At 50.1% G+C, this 24,873-nt stretch overlaps 2 protein-coding genes across 3 annotated transcripts in view; one reads left to right on the top strand and one right to left on the bottom strand.

Annotated features, from left to right (window-relative positions):
- Positions 1–24,873, top strand: part of MTOR (mechanistic target of rapamycin kinase) — a 108,841-nt gene that overhangs the window by 36,137 nt on the left and 47,831 nt on the right. For both annotated transcript variants that reach the window (XM_024554227.3, XM_045190519.2), the window contains exons 25-28: positions 19–165; positions 2,175–2,317; positions 4,883–5,045; positions 5,178–5,323. In XM_024554227.3, the coding sequence (XP_024409995.2) occupies positions 19–165; positions 2,175–2,317; positions 4,883–5,045; positions 5,178–5,323 (599 nt within the window). The remainder of the gene's footprint in view (positions 1–18; positions 166–2,174; positions 2,318–4,882; positions 5,046–5,177; positions 5,324–24,873) is intronic.
- ANGPTL7 (angiopoietin like 7) lies at positions 8,791–15,029 on the bottom strand. Its single transcript, XM_024554228.4, has 5 exons — positions 14,177–15,029; positions 11,700–11,800; positions 10,940–11,134; positions 10,114–10,312; positions 8,791–9,870 (listed from the first exon to the last, which is right to left on the bottom strand). The coding sequence occupies exons 1-5, from the start codon at positions 14,544–14,546 to the stop codon at positions 9,701–9,703; spliced, it is 1,035 nt and encodes a 344-aa protein (XP_024409996.1). The 5' UTR covers positions 14,547–15,029; the 3' UTR covers positions 8,791–9,700.

The following is a 24,873-nucleotide window of genomic DNA, read 5'->3' on the forward strand; positions in this document are numbered from 1 at the left end:
ACAAATCTCTGGTTGCAGGGCTACACCCTGGCCGATGAAGAGGAGGACCCTTTGATTTACCAGCATCGAATGCTGAGGAGCGGCCAAGGGGATGCATTGGCTAGTGGACCAGTGGAAACGGGACCCATGAAGAAACTGCACGTCAGCACCATCAACCTTCAAAAGGCAGGTCCATTGTTTCTTGGGAGACTTGGAAAGGAGAGCCCTACTCTCCTCTGTTGTTCAAAGCTTTTAGCTCTTGTAAACTTTTAAGAGAACCAAAAACCAGCCCAAGAATTTTTCTGAAAATCTAGATACCATAAACTTAAGTCATTTTGTCTTTCTTAGGATGTCTGAATTATAAATTTCTTTTATTAGGGGGAAAATAAAGAACAAAGTATCCTTTTGTGCTTCCTTGGCCACTTTTATAATAGAACACTTTGTTGCAAATAATGTGTTTATATGAAGGGAACACAACCAGTGAGCCCCCTAGTTAGCACTGAGACTGATGCCGGCTCTTTACAGCAGAACTTCTCAGGCTTCTTGGGCTCGCTGACTGCGGGGGGCTTATTAAAATGCTTGTTCTCATTCAGGCCAGTCAAACTCCCAGGCGATGCCCGAGCTGCCAGTTCACGGGCAACACTTCGAGTAGCGAGGTGTTTGATCTTTGCAGATGAGTGCTGTGTTCTCTGTGCTCACCAGAGTCCAGGATATAACCAGCTCCTCGCCGTGTACGCCATTAGCCATGCACTTGAAAACAGGCAGTTTCAAAACCTCTGTAAAGGATCTGAGCAGAATAATAGTCACCACACTGATTTTTAAATAAATATACCAGGTTGCTTGTTTTTCCCATTTCGCGTTAGTCTTTAGTGCTTCTGAAGATTGTAAGCAACTCATGGTTTGGATTTAAACATGGTATTCCTTGTCCTTTACTAGCAGCTGACCCAAGGAGCCGCACCTCATGTGTAGCAGCAGATCGAGGTGCAAAACTGGGCAGGACGGGGTCCCAGCCGACCCATCTGTCTCGGGCCGAGCCCGTGAGGAGGGGACACAGGCCCAGGTGCTCACACGCAGTCTGGAGCACGTGGGGTCTATCGCTGACCGCGGTGTCAGTGTGACCCACCCAGATAGCTCGCAAGTGAGCGCTGCTGAGAGACACAGTTTCTGGTGGCCTGGTGGGTGATCCCTGGGTCAGGAGTGACGTGGTATTCCCACTGTGGGCTTTGTGACTGCCAGTCCCAGACTCCAGGAGGAAGAGTAAGGTCATCAGTCACCTAGCATTGCCAGGCAGTTGTGCGGCTGCCCTGCTGACACCTCACATTTGAGGGAAGGGCTGGGCAAGGAAGCCGTTTCCACCCAGATGTTCTCAGTCTGTCCAGATTCAGGCTATTCTTCCAACCAGGCAGCTGTCCACTCTGCTTTAGAGCTTTGGTCTCTATTTTAGGAAATTCCCCAGTAGTCTAGCTTGCTTCCAGGAAGTTTCGCTTACTACCCAGGACTTGGAAAAACAAGCATACCCATTGCCAAACAGAAAAAAGAATGACATCTCTAGTTTATCTCACCTGATAGAAGAGCTCAAGTTCAGAAACCCTAAGCAGAATCCTCCACAGCTGCCTCTCAGCTCCATTTAATCAAAAAGCAAATCGTGCTTCTACGTATTTATGTGATGATAATTAAGGATGGGTATATTTACCAGTTTTAACCAGCTTTCAAAATAACAGTTTGCCACCTCAGTCACATTTCTATTGGCTGTGCTAATAGAGGAGTTACGTGGCGTTGAAAAAACCCGTCTGTGTGTACCTGTTGAATGGCTTCCAGGATTGTCAGCAGCTTTTACTGCCTTGTGGTCGTCTGTTGGGCTTACCTTCTGAATGAGTAAGCTGACAGTCCACCAGCCCGCACCGGCATTGCCAGGCCAGGCAGTCAGCGAGGGGCGGTGGGTGGCAGAAGAAAACTGACCTGAAACTGGTGTAAAAGAGGCTTTTTCTGTACTGTGAGATATTCTAGAGGTTGCTGTTTTTGCTTTGTGGCTTTGAACTAAATGTTTCTCTTTTGGATTTGTGCCCTGGGGGAATTTTATCATGAGGTATTTAATTTTATAAATCAAAGAAGTAGGATAATCATGAAATAGATGAGGGCTCTTTACAATTGACCTTGAAGCTGATGGTTTTCCATTGTCACCTGTGGGACGACAGGCCTGGGGAGCTGCCAGAAGGGTCTCCAAAGATGACTGGCTGGAGTGGCTGAGGCGGCTGAGCCTGGAGCTGCTGAAGGACTCCTCGTCGCCCTCGCTGCGCTCCTGCTGGGCCCTGGCTCAGGCCTACAACCCGATGGCCAGGTACGGTGGGTCAGGCCTCCCTCTTCCCGGCCTCCGATGAGGGTCCAGCGGGTCCAGGCACGGAAAACGGTGTGTACGAGTTAGCGACAGGCAGTGGCAAAAGGCTGGTAATTTTAATCCTGCTAACTTCCAGGGGTGGGGGGCGGGGAATAAAGAAAAAGGCAAATTGGAAAAGCTCTATTCCAGGAAAAGCATCCATCTTAACCTTGCTAGTAGACCTTTCCTCAGTATATTTAGATACAAAATTTTAATTACAGAGTTGCAAAGTCATTTGCAACTCTGAAAACAACTATAATAGTTGAATATAACCTATTTCTAATAAACTGTATTCTCATTATTTATTGCTGCATTACAAATACCCCAAAACTTAGTGGCCTGAAACGACAGTCATTTTATCTTTGTTCATGAGCCACGATTTGGGCAGGACTTAGTGGGGACAGCTTGTCTCTGCTCCACGCAGAGTGGGTGGGAGTCTCTGTCTGGGGGCTAGAAGATTGACTTTGAAGATGGCTTATTCATGTGCCTGGCACGTTGGGGCTGAGTGTTGACTGGAAATTTAGCCCTGGCCCGGGGCTGGGCTCCTCCCCACACGAAGCACTGGGCGGGTTGCTCGGGCTTCCTCGGGGAATGCTGGCTGAGTTCAAGAGTGAGCGTCCCCAGGGAAGTGTGTGGTGTCTTTATGACGCTCCCTTGGAAGTCAGAGTGTCACTTCTGCCATGCTCCGTGGCTCAGGGTAGTCACCAGGGCCCACTCACGTTCGGGGGAGGAGGTGTGGACACCCCCTTTGGCGGGGGGGCGGCACAGTTCTGGGGGGGCACGTGCAACAGCAGAGCGCTGCAGCCGTCTTTGGAAATGAGCGTTTGCCGTAAAAACCAGTTTTAAATAGTAAACCTTATTAAACAGCTGTTAAAGATTTGTCTTACAAAAAGTTACAACGTATGTAAAAGGTTTATAGTGTAATGTCAGTGAATAAAATGGAATACAAAATGGCATAAATGTGTGGTTTCAACTATTAAAAGTATATGTATGTAGGGAAAAGATTAATAATACAATTGTCTCTAAGTAGGAAGGTTTGAGTGATTATTTTCATTTTTTCTCCTATTTTCCAACCTTTTCTACAGTGCACAATTGTTATTTATAGTGAGGTATTAAATGCTGATTTAATTAGCAGACAGCAAGGAGCCGAAAGCAAGGCGTTTCGCCTCACTGTCAGCGCAGCTGGTCTGCTGGGGGCGTGGATTCAGCGGCGGCGCTGATTTAGTGCTGCGTTTAGTGACGGTGCTGGGGCCGTTGCTCTGATGCTCTGATTTGGTTCATCTCACTTCTTTCGAGTGTTTTCATAGTGCTTTAAAAATAGTTCCTGGGACTTCTGTGTTTCCGCAGTGTGCAGATTTCGTGTGTTTGGCCAGCGCAGCAAACTCTTCTGCTCCAAGTCACTTTTGAGCATGACGTTGTCCACGAGAGACTTGTGATAGTGTACCCACGTGTGTTCACCCCTTAGTGCCACACATTTTCACTGGGGACCCAGGGTGGCCTTGGGCCCAAGTCGGAAAGCTTATTTCTTAATTTGCACAGGACTTCTTTCCGTCTTCATGTTATCCTTTGAGTTTCAAATATTTTTTCCATCACATTCCAAAATTATATATGTTGGTCTGATTTAATCTTCTAATGTAACCAAAAGTGGATGCAGAGCTATCAACTGCTACACTTACGCATCACAGGCACGTTCTGTAGTTTCCAACTCCCTTAAAACAGAGGGTAAGATTAAAGTTCAGGTGCCAGGGACTGCAAGTATGGCCACCCACGTGAGCCGTCGTGATTTGAAATAGTTTTCTTGGTGTTGGAAACGGCACCTCTGGTTCCAGGTCCTTGTGAGACCCAAGCTGTAGGAGACTGGCTTAGAGAATCTGTTACAACTCTCGGCCTCGGACTCTGTTCTCTAGTGCTTCTGGTTCCTTAGGTTCTGTCGTCATTTTGTTTGGGACCACCCGCCCCAAACCGGTTCTGGTTGTGTTTCAAACAGCAGTCGCAGATGCTGCCTTTGCCAGGCCCGGTGTTAGGAATTTGGACATTGCCTGAGAAACATCCGTAGAACCATTTGAAGACTATTTGCAGAATCTGTTTATGCCAACTTCGGTGTTAGTCCCCCTTCTGTTCATCACGCCCCACTGCAGTGAGGAGAAGTGATGCAGAAACTGCCGAGAAATGTGCCTCCTGTCTCCGCGCTCCGTTCCCCTCCGCCCCCTCCAGCGTATCAGTGTCTCTACCCGTGCTGTGAAGTACAGTGGTCACTAGCCACAGGGGTTATTTTCAGTTCATGAAAATTAAACAAGACCTGAAATTCAGTTCCTCAGTCACCCTCGCCACAGTTCATGTCCTCAGTGACCGATGGCCGCTGTATTGGACAGGGAAGATACAGACCATTCCCAGCAAGTCCTATTGGGCACGCCAGTCTGTATAGCCAACATCGGTGACGCCGGGAGCAGGCTGTTAGGCACGGCTCAGTGCCAGGCAGGGGCGTGACAGGCATCTTCAACCTCCTCCTCCGCTCCTCTCTGCCCTCAGGGACCTCTTCAACGCCGCCTTTGTGTCCTGCTGGTCCGAGCTGAATGAAGACCAGCAGGACGAACTCATCCGAAGCATTGAGTTGGCCCTCACCTCACAGGACATTGCTGAAGTCACACAGACCCTCTTAAACTTGGCTGAATTCATGGAGCACAGTGACAAGGTAAGATGTTTGCCCATTGTCTGGGTGGAGCCAGGGAACCAGCCGGTGGGAGGGGAGACGCACCCACAGAGCCCACTCGTGCTTGTGCCCGCCTGCCATTTTCCTATGCTGTGGGGTTCTGCTCTCCTCCAGGGCCCCCTGCCATTGAGAGACGACAATGGCATTGTTTTGCTGGGTGAGAGGGCTGCCAAGTGCCGAGCATATGCCAAAGCGCTGCACTACAAAGAACTGGAGTTCCAGAAAGGTCCCACCCCCGCCATCCTAGAGTCTCTCATCAGGTAGGCTGCAAACCCTTTGAAACCACTGCCTTCGTCTCGAGTGCCCTCTCTGCTCCCGCTGTTTGTTCCCAATTCGCTGCAGTCACTGGGAGACTTCTGCTCCGTGAAGTCTGCCCTCGGGTCTGGTCGACACCTTTAAATGAGGTGCGGCTGCAGATGGCTCTCCCCCGTTTTCCAGCCACAGTAGTCATTTCTGTTGAGCACCTGAGCTCCTGTTTTCCCACCTGCACTTGCTTGTCCCAATGAAGTCAGCGCAAGCAACTCGGTTTCCATAGCAGTCTAGGAAACACGGAGTTTACCTCTGGGTTAGATAGTGCTCTCTGGGGCAGGAGTGGGGAGTACTGGATCCTGAGCCTCAGGCGGCGCCCAAACGCAGGGCCGGCTTTTATCAACTGCCTGTGTTGGTGCCGGTGGCGCCCTCCTCTGGAGTTCTGTGAGCACAAAAGGCAGAGCAAAGTCTGCGATTCCGTGGTCCTTCCCCTGCTTTGGTTATGTTCTGTCCTCTCACGAGCGGGTTTTGAGTCTCCTGGGTATGGAAAAAATAGGTTGTTGAATAAATTTTCTGCTCTTAGGAAATTACAAACAGCTTGAAATGTTAGCTCTGGCTCCTGGAAAACTGTTCACTTCCCCTAATGATTATCAGAGAATATTAACTCTGGGATCTAATTATCTTCATGTAAATGCCATGTAGTGAAATTGATTATTTCACTACAGATAGTTGAAGAAGAACCAGCTGCCCAGCGAGTGCCTCCGCTGTGCTGGAGACGAGCAGCGCTTTATCTGAGAGGACGATCAAATGGCCGGGTTCTCTGCTCACTCTGCTTTTGGGTAGAGACTAGAAAGTGTTCCTTCAGATGCTTTAAAAAGTGACCAAAAAGATAGAAATAGAGTTGTGGTTTTGCCCAACTAATTGGACTTGGAGAGAATGTTGACTTCTGAAATACCGCGTGGTGTTTTAACAACACGCCACCCTATGGGGCAGGCTTCAGTTCCAGATTGGGCGTGCAGATGAGAGTCCTGCACTTCTTCCTCCCGCCTCTGGCTTAGGTCACCCGGTCTTGTTTGGTGACTAATAAGATACCTGGTAACTGAGTATAATAAACATCAAATAAGTAGTTTCCCACATTGACTTCCCTGCTAACCTTTTTCCGTTTGGTACCTCTCTGAAACCTCCCTCATCCTGCCCCAGATTTCCCCCCATGTCTGAGAAATCAGAGAGGCGCTAATGTTTATGCAGATTTATAGTAGACAGATATAGTCAGGGGACTGGAGAAAGTGTTCAAGCTAATTTAACTTATTAAGCCAATCTAATTGAAAATAAGTCTCAGAATTCCCTGCAGATTAATGTTGGCTTAAGAAAACAAACAAATACACATCTCTGTTTCCAAGTAAAGCCAGGGCTTGCAGCCCTGTCGTTTGTTCCTAGTCTGATCGAGCTCGGTTTGCCTCCCTTCAGTTGGTCTCCAGACCAGAAGGTCCACCCTTTTTTGTTTCCATTTGCAGCTTTTCTTTCCAGTTTTCTAAAACTGCTTTTCCTAAGCACCATTGCGATGTTCTGCCACCATTTCCACTGAAGAAAGTTTTAAGAAACAGCCTTCTGTTAAGGAAGTGGCCCGCAACACGCAACACTTCCCCAGCCTCCCGTGAGCCTCGTGGAAATTCCCTGGGGTGGTTGGACCGGTCGGTGGCAGCTCTGCATCCCTGAGCCACTTCTTTGGTCTGGTCTTGGTGGCTGTGCTCGGCAGTAATAGATGGGATTCCCTTCCTCACAGTGGCTCCTTGCAGCCCCGTGACTGGCCCACCTCTGACAAAGTACAGATGTCTTACCTGTTTTGTGCACTGCCCTCCCTGCCTCCTGCTTTATTTTTCCTTCTCTTATTTTCTCTTCACCATTTGTCCACTTTTTAAAAGCTTATTCAAGTACATAACATTTGAGTCAAGTGCCTTAAATGCTTTTTGAAACAGGTTTATTATACACAAAAACATCTGTGCACAGCTGATTCTGAGTTCCTGGTTTTGTTTTAAAAAGCTGTGCTGTGGTGACAATATAGTTCTCTCACTGCGGGATCGATCTGCCAGTCTTCCTCCCTGTTGCTACTTTGCCCTGTGCGCTCCGGGACAGACTAAATCCTTGTGCGATCCCCAAAGCAGGGCCAACGATAGACAGGACAGCTCTGCTCCTCCCCTCAAAGCTCACATGCGGCAGTAAGTATGATTGCTTCTTAGGGGAACAGAGGATCAAGTGGGTCTCCGATTACTTGGGAACACAAATACACGCGTGCGCACATGTGCGCACGGCTCTTACTTGGTTAGCCCACAGCATTAGGGTAGGGTCTGGTGGCCTGCTGTCCCCGTCCATTCAGGCTGCCGTAAGCACCATAGATGGGGGCTTAAACAACAAACATTTATGTCCCACAGTTCTGGAAACTGGGAAGTCCAAGATCAGGGTGCCAGGTTGGTCGGGTTCTGGTGAGACCTTCTTCCAGGTTGCAGATGTTCGTTCACGTGGGGGAAAGCTCCGTGGGATCTTTTACGAGGGCACTAATCCCGTTCCTGAGGGCTCTACCCTTGTGGCCTAAACATCTCCCAAAGGCCCCACCTCCACCTGCCATCACACTGGGGGTTAGGCTTCAACATAGAATTAGGGGGGGGATGCACACAGTCAGTCCATAGCACCTGCTTTTCTTTCTCTACCCACGTGTTTGTTTAAGCTTTGGTTGCCTAGAGCCTCCTTTTTGTTTTAGTTGTGGGGCATGTAGAAATGAGAGAGAATCATTAGGTACTTCTGCCTTAGACATCTTAGGCTCTTCCTTCTCTTTATCTCCTTCCAACCCCTGATCTTTTTATCCTCTCTTTTCTGGAAGTATTGTGCTGGCTGCTAAGCATCTCAGATTCCCGGGCCTGCCCCAGGAAGGTTCTATGTGAATGCCTGTCCCATGAGAAGCCCTACTCCAGTGTACTTTGTCTTTTCTCAGTTTATTTCTTTGAAGATCCCCAAGGTTCTGTTTTTAAGGTAAAGTAGGTTACCAACAATCAAAGCACTATAGATACAATTAAAAAATGCTGAGAAAGCTTGTATCGTGGCCTACCTCACACTGGTTCAAGGGAATGGTTCTTTTTGGCTAGGAAAAAGGACTTCCTAAAAGTCCAGATCATTTGCCGTCCGTTAAGGCTAAAGATCTGTCCCTCTCTGTGTGGGTTAGTTTGCTCAAGTGCATAGTAGTTGCAAAGTGTTTTGGAGCATTGGCCTCCGTGGGGTCGGGTGGGTCGGCCACACCTGGCCTCTGCCAGTGCCCGCTGCCCTTCACAGAGCCCCTCGCCTGTGGACTCTTGCCTCCCGCTCCTCCCTTGGTTTCCCTGAGACTGCAGCAAACCCGGTCTCCTCCTCGCTGTTCACCACGCTCTGGGTTTTCACTTGAACTTTCCACCATGCCCTGAGTGGTGATGGTAATGATTTGGAAACGAACCAGTGTTAGAAGTTTATTGTAGAAGGAAAAAGAAACTCGGGACATTTAAAACAATCTATATTTTACTTTTACAAAGCAAAATGCTTATAAACAGCATGAGTTATTAACCATAGTGCCATCTACCTTCACTTGCCAGCCAGTTTTTGCAGACAAAAGAAGAAACACTTCAAGCTCTTTTCTTTCAGAGTAAATAAAAATAGATAAATCTGTAAACTGTGAATAGTTTCAGGCAGGTTTGTGCAATTATCCTCGAGGGAACTTACCCCGCCTCCCACTGGAGCTCCCTGGCCACCCCAGACCTGCTTCCTGCTTTCAGCGCTGTACCTGGGGCGAGGCCGGGCTGGGAAGGCGCCCAGTGCCCTGCAGCGTCCTCCAGTCGCAGCTGTCTTGGGTCAGCTTACCTCCAGCAGAACAGTTTTTGTCTTTTTTTTTTTTTATGTGAGGACTGAAGGTAATTTCATTGCATTTAAAAATAGAAGCTCCTCTCTTCCACTACCCCCTTCACTTCTCTCTCAAACGCCCAGGCCGCTCCTTGAGAATGAAAATGCGTGGTTCTGTTTAGCAAAGGGACTTGTTTTCTGCCCCACCTAACCTTCGGCCCGATAGAAAGTGGATAAAGTCATCTCACAGTTATTTTTTTCATAAAAAATCATGTGGAAAGAGAAGCTGAGCTGTGTCAGGGGTCGAGGCAGAGAGCCAGCCCCCGAGAAGTCTGTGTCGGGACCCATTGTCTTCGGTCCTTCATCCCCTTCACTGTGACATCCTGGCTGCACACGCATGTCTCGTGCTCCTCAGAGACTTACTCCCCCACTGGGGACAATAGGCTCTTTTCTGTCCACACCCTTCCTACCCTCTCTGCCCAGCCTCCATTGTCTCCGTTTCCCCTGCCCTGCCCCCTGCAGGCCTCCTTTCAGGGCTGGAAGTCTTCTGGGCGGATTTTCATCTCCACCCGTTTGAGGGAGTAGGTGGAGCCGTGCCAGCCGTACCAGGTGATGCCGTCCAGGTGCTTGTTGTGCTCCCCGAGGCGGTAGAAGGCTCCGTTGAGGTTGGAGTCTGTGCAGCAGTTGTACCAGTACCCACCTGGTGCAAGAAGCAGATCAGGACCAGTGAGCTGAGCGTGTCCTCCCCTCGGGAGTGGCTGACAGACTAGACTGCAGGGGTTCGTCTGGTTGTTTTGTGAATAACAGCTAAGCAATGGGAGCCGGTAGCAAAAGGAAATACCAAAGCCTGGATATCAGCTGTGAAGTTATGATTCACACCTTCTGTGCATGTGGGTATAAGGGCTTCTACCTGAACTTCCTCCCTCCACCCCCTGTATCTTACCTTTGCGGAGCTGCGCACACTTGTCCAAGCAGTTGTCGTTGTCCTTGTCCTTGGTGCTGAAGGCTGTGTTGTTATGATAGATGAGGGCGTCATTCCCCACGTTGCCACTGTAGTTCCCCAGGAAGAGGCGATAGCTGTTCTGTTCGTTGCCCAGAACAAAGTGACTGTACTCGGCGTAGCGCGTGTTGCCCTCCCAGTCCTGTGAGAGGGGCAGAGCCTGAGAAATCTGGCAGCGGTGCCATGTCACCCTGCCCTGCCGCTTCTCTCCCCAGCCACAGCCATGCGTCTTCCTACTGCAGGGAGTCTAGTGAGCCTCATTACCCATTACCTCTCAACCAGGAGTCAGAAATGAGGGCCTTGACCAGACTTCTCCCCTGAGTCCCCGTGTGGCCTTGACCAGTGAGTATCTCTTTCTGTATCCCCTCACCTCCCTGTTCGTGAGGTGTAGGTTTGTGTTTTCACCATATCCCACTGACAGGTGCCATAAGAATAATTTGAGAGTATAGTGACGCTTCAAGGCCTTTCATGAGGGCCACCAGCCAGCATCAGTAAGGTTTATACATAGAGGACCTTGTGCCCCAGGTCGCTGACCATTGGATTACTGTGCTCTGGCCTGAGTGCGGCTTCTTCCCGGGCCCCTGCAGCCTCACTTTTCTGAAAAATGGGGAAGAACCTATTCTCTCTCATCTGCACTACCACCTCAAGGAAAGCTGTCGTCATAAAGGCACAGGCCTGAAGTGAGTAAGCGTAGGAGTGGTGCCCCCAGAGTGCACACAGCTGCGTGTGGCGGCCTGATCCGGTCCTGGGGCCCAGCCCTCGCGCTCACCTCCATCTCCACACGCAGCCGAGTTGGCCGTCTGGAGAGCCGGTGGATGTGCTCGTTCCCCAGCCAGAAGTCCCCGCGGATGCTGCCGAAGCCCTGCTTGTACTGCTTCCAGTCCCGGTAGAAGGAGACGAGGCCACTCTTTCGTCTCTGAATGACAGTCCAGCCACCACCTACCATCTCCATGTCACAGAACACCTGGGGCAGAGAGGATGCTTGGTCAGGGACCCACAGAGACAGGAGCGTGGGTGAACCTCACCTCCTTTCTCCCACCCGCAGAGCCAGGGACACGTGCACAGGCCCACTGTGGCACTGTTCTGCCGCAGTGTGGGCCAGCCGGGGCGGGGGGCTCGCTGAGGGAGGGTCACCAACCTTGAGGATGGGGACGAGGGAGTGCTTGTCGAGTCTGAAGGGGAAACTCCAGGTACTTCTGATTGGCTCTCTCCATGGTCTCTCTTTCCCCCTCCCCAAAGACTAGCTGCTCTAGGATATGGCGAGAGCTTTTAGCCAGTTAGGTGGGGGTTCTAGAATTAGCTAACTTATGTTAGAAGGTTGCTGTTTAGCTGATAGTGATTTGAAAAGGCAAAACAGATGCCTGGATATTTCCCCCCTGTAAATGGAGTGTTTGGATAGCTCCCTGGTATTTGGTGTGTTCGTTTCTATTTTGAGTCTCCATTTCGTTAGGCTCTGACTGGCCCTGTTGCCCCTTTGAGGGCATGGAGGACAGATGATGGAACATGGCAGTGGGTGGTGACGGTCTCACCTCCAGCTCAGGGCTGCCCAGGAAGTCGTCAGGGGGAAGCTTGTACACTCCAGAGATGCGGTAGTTCTTCTGGTAGAGGGATGAGCAGTCATAGATGGCATCTGCAGAAGGGACAGACCACAGCCGTGAGCATGCGCGCCCGGGCTCCCGGGCAGGCGGCCTTCCTGCTGCACAGAAATGGAGAGTTTAAGCACAAGACTCCTTCCCGCCATGCACATCGTGTGAGCACTCAACACTGGACAGTGTCTGGGTATGGGAGACCGAGAGCTGGAGTGCTGTGGCTTTGCTGGCCCTGGGACTGAGGGATGGGGAAGCCCTTCACCTGGAGAGCATCCATGGGACAATCGAACAAGTGACCTCAGGCTTACTCTGAGATAAATTGTCCTGTGGTAGCTCTAGGCCACAAATCCTGGAGTTAGGACAGTGTGTGAGGCCACTTAATAGGCTCTAATCGGTCCAGCTTCCGGGCCAGCCAGCCTCTGTTACCAGGTAATCGTGAGTATCTCATGGGGTCTGGTTTTGCTGCTGTTCTTGGTTTGTTTGGGTGGGTGGTTGGTTTTGTTGTTTTTCAAAGGTAAGGCCTACTAGGGTCCTAAATAAGGGAGATAGACTTATAATCTACCTGTCGTCTGCCCCCACCCCCTTAATCTCACACTGCTGGACAAATGCAGGTGCACTCTGAGGGACCCTTGGAGGGTTCTCCTGGCTCAGTTATTAGAACAAGGACATGAGAGCCTCGGACGGGCTGGTTTTCACGCTGGGGTTGATTTAGATGTTTCCCTGGCTACCCAGGGGGCTGTTGCTTCATAGCAGATTGTTTCCTTGTTCTAAATATTGAAGACTTTGTGGGAGGGACAGCCTTTCCTGATAGGATTCAGCAAGTGGGAACTTGGCCAACCAGAGACACTTCTGCCTTCTGTGTCTCAGGAGCTTCCCTTGGTGACCAGCGCCCTGGGCCTTCGAGAAGAGTACACAGGTGGCAGACAGCAACACTTCTGCTGTGGGAATTGTCTGAGCAGAGCATGGTGGGGAGGGGAAAGTTGGCCTTTGCCGGCAGAGTTCTTTACTTCCTGTTAATGAGGAAAGCACCCACTTACTGCTTTCTCCAAGGGGCTGCTGCTCCCAGAGTGTAAAGGTGACCCAGCCCCTGGTAACAGAGAGGAAAACTAAGGAATGGTGTCCCGGACAAGAAGAGTAAGAGGCCCGGCAGGAGAGCTGCGTTTGACCCCAAGAAACTCCCCGCCAGGGGGTGGGAAAAGCCCCAGTGGAGGAGCAGGAAGTGGCACGCTTCGACTCCTCTGTCTGGCCCGCTCTCTTGCACGTCTGGTCCCATCTCACAAACCAGGTCGGGATGCACTTCTCATGGGGTCTGGAAAAGGGCCAGAGGCTGCCTTCCCAGTCCCAACCTGAGGCTCAGGAAGAACATGCTTAGAGAGAGAGTGATTTACACACATGGGTTTAGATAACAGAATTTTTAAGCTTAATTTCATGTTAAAACTTTTTCATTTGAACTAAGGGTAACCAGTGACTTAGTCTGTTCTTTGTTCTTATAGTGTGACCAAAATATTTCAGTAAGAAATGACATATCTATAGGATATGCTCCTTCTAACTAGTAATCCCCTGATAATTTCAGAAAACCAAATTTCTCTCTAACAAATTCACCTTGGCCCACCTGAGCCATGCTAACCAGAAACTGAAAGTTATTTCTCAAAAGAAAACATTAACTGTGTCCTATTTTGGGCCTCCTAAAAAATCCAAATTTCAGCATTACATTTTCCTATTTCCTGTACTATTAGGGAGAATTTTATTTGAGATCGTGGGGAAAATAGAAGTATCAGAACTGAGGAAACTTGAGGAGCCTGCCCTTCCCTGGACACGGAGGGACTCCTCCGAAGGCCCTGGGCAGTGCCTATGCACGTCATTCCGAGCCGGTGGGAAGGACCAGGTTTACAGAGAGAGGATACAAAATTCCATGGAGGCCCATTCCACTAAATGTTAGAGACATAAAAGGTCTGTTTTTGGCAAAACTTTGCTTCCAGAGCAACAGATGTTTTGGTTTTGGTGTTCACTCCTGCTTCTTTAGGACTGAGAGTATAGCCCGTCAGCTCTGGGTAAGGAAGGGGACTGATCGGGAAACTTGAACCCTCTTTCTAAGTCTTGCTGTGTGACTTTGGGCAAACCACATAATCTCTCTGTGCTCCAAGGTGGTAACTCATACCTTCAGTGTGCTGAAACATTGTGTGAATAAAAGAGACCTGTGGTGGTACTGGGTAAATTTACAGAACATTGGAAAGCAAAAGAAATACTCCATAAACCTTCAGTAAAGAGAAAATAGCATGTACCCAAGAAAGTATACCCCCAAAGAACCCCCAGTAATTGTTCTGACAGCCAGATTATCTAGAAGCAATGCCACAGGCGGGAGACCCTGGGCTGTCTGAGGGCAAGGTGGTGAGAACCTGCGGACACGTGCTCCTTACCTGCCGAGGTCTGCGTGAGAGTCTGCGCAGCCTGCAGCTGCATGATGTCGATCTGGTTGTTCATTTCGGAGTACTTGCCCTCGGCCTCGGTGAGCCGCGACTCCATGCGCTTGGTGCTGCTCTCCAGTTCCATCACCTGCATGACCACGCTGACCCAGTCCTTCTCCTGCTTCTTGCTCAGCTCACTCAGCAGACTGCTGAGGTTGGCAATTTGGGCCTTGAGCTCCTTCACCTCCTCACAGCAGGCGGCCCCTTTGAGCTGTGCAGGTGTCTTGTGCTTAGGGGGCTTCTGTGGCCACACTGGGTGACTGACAAAGGCCAAGATGAAAATGCAGAGCCAGGGCACAGCCAAAAGGGTCTTTTTCAGCATCTTGTGTGGTCCTGGTGAGGAAGGTTCTTTCCTTGGAGGAATCCGGATGTGCCCAGCTGAGCTGCAAAGCCGCAATAATCGTAACCTCACACTTGCACTGGCGATGGGCTCACCACTCTGTTCTCTTTCCTTACTCTTTCTTAGCCTTTGTCAAAGCTTGGGTTTCTGAAAATGCGGCTTAATGGGGTGTCCTACAGCTTTCCTTCCCAAGCCTGAATGCTCTGCAACTCAGCATCTTAAATATCGTTTGCTGCCTGCACCTCCACCCCATGTGGATGACACTTCAGCCCCTCCCAGTTCATCTAGGAGGGTCAGGTGCCTGTTGGGTGAAGTCAGCATGAACTTAGGCCAGAGAAGGGGAGGAGGAGACAGGGCGAGTCTTTCTTTCCTTGCCTGCACAGTCTCTGGGCCGAGACAAAAGGACTGTGAATTTGTGTTTCCAGTTTCGCCTATTAGAGTTTGCCCCTGCCAGCCACTGGCTCCGCACTATCAGCAAGCAGGGCAGGGTCAGAAGAATTTCCAAATTCCATTCTAAAGGTTATATAACCATGGGGTGAGCATAAGGTAGGCAACGAGAGTGTGAAATAAGACTCCACTCACCCACGGAGGCCTGTTAATGTAATCCATGCCGTTCGCAGGAGGATCTGGTACATTCTGGCATCCCGCCGAATGGGCTTTTAACAAGGCTGCTTATGCCTTTCTCTGATCGTCATTCAGTGTTTTCCAAAACCCCCATTCGACCTGGATCTAACACAATCTCACATTTGAACATTTACAGCTTAGAAAAGCTCTAGAAAGAGGAGAATGCAATAAATCTCTTAAGAAGCAAAAAAGACTGTAGATCGTATCCACAGGATTTGCTCGATTACCTTTCTTTTTACATACTTTCTCTTTCAACAAAGAGCGGGCTTCTCACACTTGACTTTAGGCCTGGAGGTGTCAGAGGTGATGGCAGAGGTGAGAACTCAGGAGAAAGGGACCTGGTTCTGGGTTGGTCACCCACATTCCTGCTGGTCTGCAGGCAGAACAGAGAGCCCTTGGCCCGTGGTTCGAAACTTGGGAAATATATTAAGTCACGGAGAAGAGAGTCCCCATCACCAAATAAGTCCATATCCAGAGTCTCATTTTCCTCTTCCTGTGCAATATAGTTTGCAGATCCGACATTCTCCTCTGTTCATACATGATATTCCTGAGAATGGGGATGCTGTACTTCCATGTACTATATTTGAAGGGCACTCCTCATTTGAAAACAGATGAGAAAAGCCTGGGTTTCAGCAAACTTTAAATCCTTAAAATGAGCTTTTCACTAAGAATGTAGGCAACGGTCCCCTTGTCCTTCAACAGGAACCCCATTTTTGTAACTTACTCCTGTACTTTCTGCGTCATGGAGCCACTCGGGCAGTTCTTGTGCCGTTGCTGTTTGGTGTGGGTCCTTCACACACGAGCCACGCCAACCCCTGGCAACTCTCCTTCCCTGCCATGACCCCCCAGAGCCCTTTCCGGCCAGGGCTTCTAGCTTCTCAAAAAGTCATTTCTGCCCAGGCAGCTGGAGTTACCAAAAGACTTTTTTGTCCTATAAATCAAAAAGCAGTAGTGGGTCACGTGGATCAGGGTTTGTTTTCTCACGTTGTCTCCTGTGCCTGCCGGGGGCTGAGGGAGGGTGCTGCCGGCACTCTACAGTAACTTGTCGTACTGCTCAAAGGTGCTGCTTACGGTAGGCACTGTCAGCCCGTCCCTGCTCTCTTTTTGCAAATATCCCATCCAGGGCTGGGCCCTGCAGCCTCGGCTCCGTGGAGTTCATTTCACTAATGCGAACCTGGCCCCAACTGTCAGCATCAGACAGGGTCTGCTAGGCTCCATGAGAACCTCCAAAGTGTGTCCTAGCTGCCAGGTGACACTGAGCTCAAACCGTGTGCCCCGGAAAGGCTGTGTGCCATGCGGTCCCCTATAACGTCGCCTGTGACCTGCTGGCTTGGAGCTCCCAGTGGCAGCGCAGTAAAGAAAGCATCAGGGAGCTGTGAGGTTGTATGGGTTCCCGGTCAGCGTTTGGTTGGTTTTTTGCAGTAGCCGCTTCCCCTGCCTAAACAGGAAAATGGTGTGAATGGACTTCCATATCTGCACGGAAGATGAATCAGTCATTCCTGTTTACAGCCCACGTGGCAGTCCTTTCCAGGGAAGAGAGGAGGCGGCTGGGTCACAAGCCCTGGGTCTTAGTTAGCACCAGCACCTGCTCTCTGACGTTTCTTTTCTGGAGACTTACTGCTGACCCAAGGCGTGAGTGGGAGGCAGGTTTTTCTTATTTGAAGATTTTCGTGAATTGCCTTAGCTGCCCCAATGTCAATAACCCCTGCCCCCAAATGCTTGAATAAAATAGCTAATTAAGAGTGTTTCCCATGCCAGGAGATGATCTAGCCTCCAGAACACCCACAGCCCTTCAATGTCCTCCATTCTGAATTCTGAAAGAAGGGAGTTAGCCCTTGGCTTGAGTACAGCTGAGACTGTGCAGGAAGCCAGGAAGAGCGTGGGGAGCAGAGCGGCTTTCCCTTCTCTGTGAGGCTTTCTGTCCCTTCCCTAAACTTGGGGGTTACCTGGGAAGTTACAGAGAACCTGGGGTGGCTGCCTTAGAGTTTTCCCTTTTCTCCATTTTGCTGGTGGTGAAAGGGGGTCAGTTTGGTGCTCCTGGGAAAGAGGCTTTTGAAAATAAAGCTTATGTTCTTAACAAGAAAAGCCAGTGAGCTTTTACTGAGCCTGGAAGCTCCCAAAGACCACCCACCGTCTGACTGCAGGGCATCCGGCTGGCCCTGAGCACTGGCAGCACTTGGGCAGCCTGTGGCTGCAGAGCTGGGAAGGGCCTAGGGATGGTCTCTCCTTCGCTAACGTGCCCCTGCCTCCTGCCTGCTCTTCAACCACCGCTTTCAAAATTGGGGAGGCAGAGAGACACAGTGCTCTTAGAACCAGGCCCCCAGTTTATGGAATGGATATAGCTTAGAAGAACCTGCCTTGTTGTAGGTTAATTGTGTGCTTCATGGGAATACTTTACTTCTGAAGTCTTTTAACCAGCCACAGCTTGCCCTACTGTATGTAGCCATTTATACCTGACCCTTCTCTCATGCAGTTCTGTCTCTGTCTTCAGCTGTCTCTGTCCCCAGTCCATCACAGAAGCTATTTCCATTGCTTCCCCAAGCCTTCCAGTTCACCACTTCTACCAGAGAGTGCACCCTGGACTGTAGAAGCCACTGCTCCGAGGCCTCCTCCTAGTCGGTTCTTTAGTTACACACCTGGCAGGAGAGTTGGCCTGAGATCTCTCTCGGGGCTTGCAGCGAACGCCTGTTCTGGTGGTACCGGCCCAGCCCCAAGTGCCTCGCAATCTAGTTTGAGAGGCAGGCAGCCGAACTCTAGGACAGTGTGACATGCTAGGATTGGGGACACAGAGGAGGAGGAGTGCCCGACCCAGGTGAAGTTCTGGAAGGCCTCCCAAAGGAAGTGCTACCCAGGTTTAAAGAAAAAGGAGGCAGTAGCTGGGAGTGGGCAGGGCACTCCCGGCAGAGGTGCAGCCACGTGAAATACCTCTGCCCACCAGGAGAGTGCCAGGGGCGGGGCCTGGCAGAAGTGTCCAGAAGGTGGCTGGGAGGGGAGCCAGGCCTGAGGGGCCTTATAAGTCCACGTGAGGAGAGTGTTATTCTGAAGACAGGGCTGTGGAAGAAATCCAAGAAGCTCTTACCTCTTGTTGCGTTGTTTTCCTGAGTCGTACCAGGAAAGTGGCTTTTGTAGCTGCCAAACAAGAGTTTTAACTGGAAACGGGTGACTTAGAACATTAGAATTTCTTAAAATTGTAATGCATTCCTATTAAATACCCTGAAGCAGTCATCTGGCTTGAGGGTTAAGGAAGTGGTACGTGAAGAACTTTAAATACTCGGGCCTAGAAGCAAACAAACGTGGGTTCCAATCTCAGATGTAATTTGATGGTTGTATCTAGTCCCAGGTGTAACTTGATAGCTTGACCCTGGGCAAATTAACTTACAACTTTCTCTGAGTCTACCGGTCTGAAGTGGAGATAAAAATCACAACTACTTCACTTCACAGGATTTTTATGAGGGTTACCATGTTTTGCCATGTACGATGCATACTTTTTTGCCCAAATTTTTGGAGGGATATACAAGGGTATGTATTACACATGGGCAATGCTAAGCTGTGGGTGTGCATTATACATGGCAAAATACGGTGGCTTAAGCAAAGGATTAAAAATAACTAACAGAACATAGATTTTCCTGATATAAATAAAAATGGGACCTGAGTGTTTTAAGTGATTTGCTTTGGGAAATGGGATTAGAAGCAAACACTCTAACTTGTTTTTTTTTTAAGGAAAATTCTTTAAAAGCTGATGCACAACATTTAAAAAAATGAAATGTTGCTCACGTCCAAATACCTGCCAGTGTCCCCATGCAGGGTGGCAGCTGCTGGCTGTTCAGTTTGTCAAGGAGAGTAATTATGCTTTTGAGACAGATCTGAAAAGAAAGTGAATATTTTGCACCTTGATACTCTTAGGGACAAATAACTTTTTTGGCAAATGGTGTCTTTTTTTATGCTGTTTTTGTTTTGTATTGTGAACGGGCACTAAAGTTGATGTTTTTGTTTTAAGAATGTTACCGACTGGAAAGAGAAATAAACTATTTTAGTATGTGATAAAATAAATAAAAGTAAAAAGTAGCCAGGGCACTTCTGAATAAGAAAAGTAAACGTGGAGTAACCGCCCGACCAGCAGCCAGACGTGCCCTGAAGCTACGCGAGTCACGAGGCAGCCTAGTGCTGGCGCAGGGACGGGCGGGTGGGTGAACGGAACAGAGCCGCACATGCATGGGCACTCCGTTCGTAACAGTGGTGCTCCACAGGACCGTAAGGAAAGCACAGTCTTTGCAGCCAGCTCGGCTGGGTCGGCTAGAGAGCCTCCTGGGGGCAGGGGAGAGGGGAAGGCTCTGGACCCTTACCTCACACCACACACAAAACTTCAAGTCCAGAGGAGATTTAAATTCTGAATGTGAAAGGTAAATCTAAAGCTTCTAGAAGATAACAAAGGAGATTATCTTCAGCATCTTGGGATGAGTAAAGTTTTCTTAAACGAGATACAGAAAACACTACCCATAGGTGAAAACATGCGATAAAAGTGGCCATTTCTGGGCATTAGAAGACGGCATGAAGAGAGTGAGAAGGCTAGAAGATGCCTCCTCTGCGTTCCTCTGTGCAGGCTGCACTCAGAGCGCGTCGAACGCGTGGATTCCTTTGAGAGTGGCCAACCTGTTTCACAAACCAGGGTATCCAAAAGGCCAATTAACACATGAAAAGCCGGCCAAGCTCTTAAGTCATTATAGAAATTCAAATTCAAACTACAAAGTGTCACTACATACCCGTCAAAATGGCTGAAATGAAAAACAGTGAAAATGCCAAGTGTCGACAAAGACATGGAGCAGTTGGGGGTTTTGTACACTTTGGGTGGAAATGTAAATTGGTGAAACCGCTTTGGAGAGCAACTTGTCGGTATCCCCTAAAGCTGAACGGACCCTGCAACCCAGCGGTTCTTCTGGGTGCCTCCCCAGCAGAGCGTGAATGCACCAAAGACGCGGCCAGGACTGTCTGTACCGACACTGCCCATACCAGCCGAACACTGAAAACAGCCTCAGCGCCCATCAGCAGTGACACAGCAAATCGCAGTACGCTCACACGGTGAGACGCCGCTCAGCAATCGAGAAAGCTACCGTGGCGTGAAGCACCGCGGCCGTATCTGCAGACGTGACGTTAGGTGTTTGCAGACAGGCAAAGCCTGGCAGCACTCACCCCTTGGGTTGAAAGTCAGACAGCTCTTACCTCGGGGGTGAAGAGGGGGCCGAGACTGGGAAAAGGCCCGGGTACTTCTGGGATGCTGCCAGCATGTCGTGTCCGTCTCTTGGTCTGGGTGGCAGTTTCAAGGCCGTCTTCACTTTGTGGTGACTTATCAAGCTGTGCACTGCGTATACTTCCATAGGCGTGAGTGTGCTGCACTTGAGCCAGGAAGTTTCTTTAAAAATAGGTAGTGCACACGGAACACTTAGAATGGTGTCTGACGCACGGTCCGTGTCCAGCAAGTGGTAAGAGTCATCGTTTAGGTCTGCGGTTGTCCTCTCAGCAGAAGAGCCTTCCCTGCCCACCCAGACCTAAAACAAGGTCCCCACCTCGTTCTCTCCCTGAGCACTCTGTTTTCTGCATGCCGTCTGCCCCCACGGCACCCACTGCAGTGTGCTTGGTTTCGGTGCCTCTGCTGCCTCACCTGTGAGCTCTGGGAAAGCAAGACCTGGTCCGTCTCATTCACCACAGCAGCTCCAGCGCCTAGCACTTAGCACAAAGCTGAGGGCAAAGAGGTGCTTAATTGGAAGTTGTCAAATGAAAGGCCGAATTCCCAACAGAAGGCTCTGTTCCCCTAAATAAACATCTGTTAGGGAGAATCGGTGTCTCTCTCCAAGGTCATTGCCAGTACTTTACCATGGTAAGGTCTTCCTTGTAGGGCACTGCATTCTCTCCTGTTTCAAGTCCATTTTTCTTCCACAAGCCATAGTTAAAAAATCAAAGAAAGTGAGGGCTGGGAGAGTTGAGATCATTTGGTTCAACCTTCCATTTTCAGTCAATAACTTGAGGTGACATCCTTATAGTATAATCCCTCTGTATCCCTGGAAGCCATCAATTTGTGCCTCACCCCTCTTGCTTTACCTATGAGGAAGGCCAGCGAGAGGGCCACAGAGAGGTGGGTGGGGTTTTGTCCCTCTCCTGTTTGTTCTGGAGGCCTGTGAAGTAACCGATGACTTCAACCTTCACGGGCCTAGCAGATAACCTTTATCACGGGCCGAGGGGCCACACGCAGCTATAATGTTGAAGACAGAACAAAGAAAGTAATGTGTCCCCACAAAAACAGCCATGTCTCTGGGTAACTAAGTTCCCATAAGGTGTCCAGGAACCTAACAAATGTGAGCATCAAAGGCCCATTACATTGTAATTGTAGGAAATCACTGTTAGTCAGAGATAGGACCCTGTTGGGGATGGGGGTGCAAGACCAGGTGACAAGTCTGTGCCCAGCCGCCCTGGGCCTGCAGAGCTTCCCTTCGGGCCGCACCTCTGCCGCCCTGACTCAGGCAGCACTAACGGGAAGGTGGGCCTGTGATTCTTCAAGAATGCTGGAGAATTTGAGCCAGTTGCGCCTGAGCATCCAGTTGATGGCAAGGGCGGCTGGGCTTTACCATCCACGGGAGAGGGGCTAGATGGCTGAACAAAACCTGCTCTGTCTGAATCCTAAACCCATGTTCCCAAGGTGTCTGTTGTGTTGCTTGGAAGTATGAGTCCTGCTTTTACAGTTGTTTCCTGGCTTCCAGAAAAGGTACCCAGTCTTGTTTTTTCCCCTTCATGTCTGCTGGAAGAAAAAACACTCTGTCCAGAAGGCTAAGGATTTGCTCAGTTCTCCTCACTTCTCGGTAAAAACACATTCCAAACCTCTGGGCTCACGCTGACTTCAGAAGTGCCAGTGTGCCTCTAGGAATCCGTGCCCCCTGTAGAAAAGCTCCAAGCAGCGAAGAGTGGGCATATGGAGGAAGCCCCGGTATAGCCAGCACACAGGCTCAGATTGTATCTGTCTAGCCCCCTCTCTTTGTGTAATGCCCTTTTACAGCCAAGCACACCCGAGAGGTCAGGTCTCCCACCCATCACCGAGGAGCTTCTGAAGACGCCCTGCAGGCTCACTGTACAATAGCTGCCTTGATAGAGCATCTTGCAAACCCCAAGGAAAGCTGCTCTTCTGTGCAGGAATCTGGTCTTCCATGAGGAACTGTACAAGGGGAATGGTCCCAGGTTTCTTGTAAAGCTGACCACAAAGACAGGCGGTCTTTCCTTGCAGCCCCAGATCATTCCAAAGGGAGAGGCTTGCTGTAGTTCAGCAGTAAACCTCTGCTCTCCCACTGCTTCTAGCCCATCCTCAGGAATGCCCTGAGGCTTCATGGGACCACTCCTGGTGAGTTGGAGAAGCTGCATCTGCTTTTTATGTACCACTTTGCGGGGGGGGGGGGGGGGGGGGGGGTGCTAACTGCTGGCGGTTAAATTGTGTCACAGTGCTCTAAAACCTTGAGTTGCGCACTGTGTCGTGATTGCAGAGACGTTGGAGTGTGGGACAAGGGTGGGTCTTGGAACTGCTGAAATACAGTGGGTGCTCGGTTCTGCCCCACGGCCCCCTGACCCCCTGTCCCAGTGACAGTGATGTGTGTCAGTGGTGCCATACTGGTCTCTCCAGATTTCTGCGGACATGTCATTGTCTTGGAGTGTTGGTGATCCGGTCATAGTGCGTCCTGGTCCTCCTCTGTCAGCTTTTCCTTACCAAGGGGGTAGGCATGTTTTTTCTTGCACCCCAAAATGGGCATCTGTGTTTCTACAATGCGGCCTCGCTCCTTAACAGAGGAAAAGGCCAGCTCACATCTGCTCGGAGAGTTGAGTGGGGAGCGTTCAGAGCAGCCAGCTCACTGGATGCCAGCTCATTTCATCTTTTTCCCAACTCCGTCCACATAATCGACCAAGTCAGAGCTCTTGGACACTGAGAAGCCAAGGAATCAGGATTTTACCCAAAGTATCAACTGTGCTTCAAGTCCAGGTAGTTGGAAATCAGCTTGGGATTCAGTCTGTCATCCCTCTCCCCTTTCGTTCCTTTTCACCCCCCTTTTCCTGGCAGCTTCTTTCTCCTCATCTCTCACAGAGCTCTTCATCTTGCTCTGGGTGTGAAGAAGCGCAGGGAGGAGAGAAACCTCCAGGCGTCACCAGGAAAGGAGCAGTGCTCATTGTTGTAGAATAAAAAGATAATGGCCAATTTGTCAGGAAGTGTTGACAAGAAAGATAAAGTTGGAAGTAATTAACTGGCTGACACGCTGGGAGTGATGTGCCTGCCAATAGCTCCCTAAATCAGCCAGAGCCTTGGAGATGTGACAGCCATTCATCATTTTTACAGCTCACCTCTGACAGCCCCCTGGTTGGAAACCCGGCCAGCACAGATCGTGTGCTTTGACACTCTCGGTGCCTTATGCCAGGGTTGTGCTGGGGCACCCAGGCCCCGCATCCAGCCGGGAGGTGCCTGGAGGTGATGTGCAAAATGGGGCGGCTTGCCTAGCGTATCGTTGAGCGCTATGCTCGTCCTCGGGATGGGCACTCTGAGTCCCTGAGCCGACCGTGCAGACTTCTACAGGACACACTGCTAACGGCCACAGAGCACAAGAGAGTGCTGACTGGGAGCTCTCCTGGTGGCCTGGCCATCTAGCAAGTGCTGCTCCCGGCCAGCCGAGAGGGGGCGCCTGCGAGACTGGTCATAGGTTGTAGATGCGCGATCCCGGCAGGATGCAGTTAGTTTGCAGCCCTTAAAAGTCATCATGCAGGCTCTGGGCAAAGTATAAGGTGCCTGCGTCCTGTGAAAACGCAGAGTACAAAATTACAAGAATGCTCTGGTTACCACGATGTACAAAGTAAGGATGTAAAAACACTGTGCGGTGGTAAAAATAGTATTTTGGAAAGGTGATTATATTGTGGTGGACTTCCTCCATCAGATTTTTCTTAAATTAAAAAAGAGAAGGTATGCCTGCCTCACTGGTCTTAAAAAGACAGGATTTTTTGTCTCCCCGTTCCCTAATCTGGGCAGCTGTTAGCATTCTGTCTTTTTTCTTGTTAAGGCCCCCACTTTCTCACATCCTGATTTAGCATGTCCTCCAGGTATTGTGACAGACACGGGAGGGGGCGAAGACAGCTGTCAGAGTTCTTCTCCTTCGGGCCACCGTGCACAGAGACGGCGGGAGCCTATTTGGGTTGTCCAAGGCGGGCCTCCTCTCTTGCACCACATCCTTCTCTTGGTGCCTTAGGTCCCCGAGAGCTCCAAGGACATTGGATGTCTTAGCTTTGAAACCTTGTGGCAAGGCCAGCCTTCTCTTTCTCAGTGTGTAGAACAGGAATAAAGTTACTTTTCCTAAGTTCCTGGAGTGAGAAAGGAAAGTGCGACCCTGCCGGATGCGGCAGCAGTGCCGTTTCGTCCCCTGCATCGCTGCGGCCTGCCAGCCTCCCTTCCCTTCCCCTCCTGCCTGCACTTCAGTTGCCCCTACAGCCGTTCTCCGTGTCCTGTATCAGATGTCCGCATGTTGCCTTCTGTCTTCATTGCTGTCCTTTTGCTTGTAAGTGACCCTGTTCAAAAGGAGACGGTCACATGTTGGGGCTCTGCAGTGCATTCTGCTGTTACTTGAGTCCCAGGGGAACTGCCTGACAAAGACACCAGGGCGCAGCCAACCCCCAA

This window comes from Desmodus rotundus, unplaced genomic scaffold, assembly GCF_022682495.2.
Source record: "Desmodus rotundus isolate HL8 unplaced genomic scaffold, HLdesRot8A.1 manual_scaffold_177, whole genome shotgun sequence".
NCBI classification, from domain to species: Eukaryota; Metazoa; Chordata; class Mammalia; order Chiroptera; family Phyllostomidae; genus Desmodus; species Desmodus rotundus.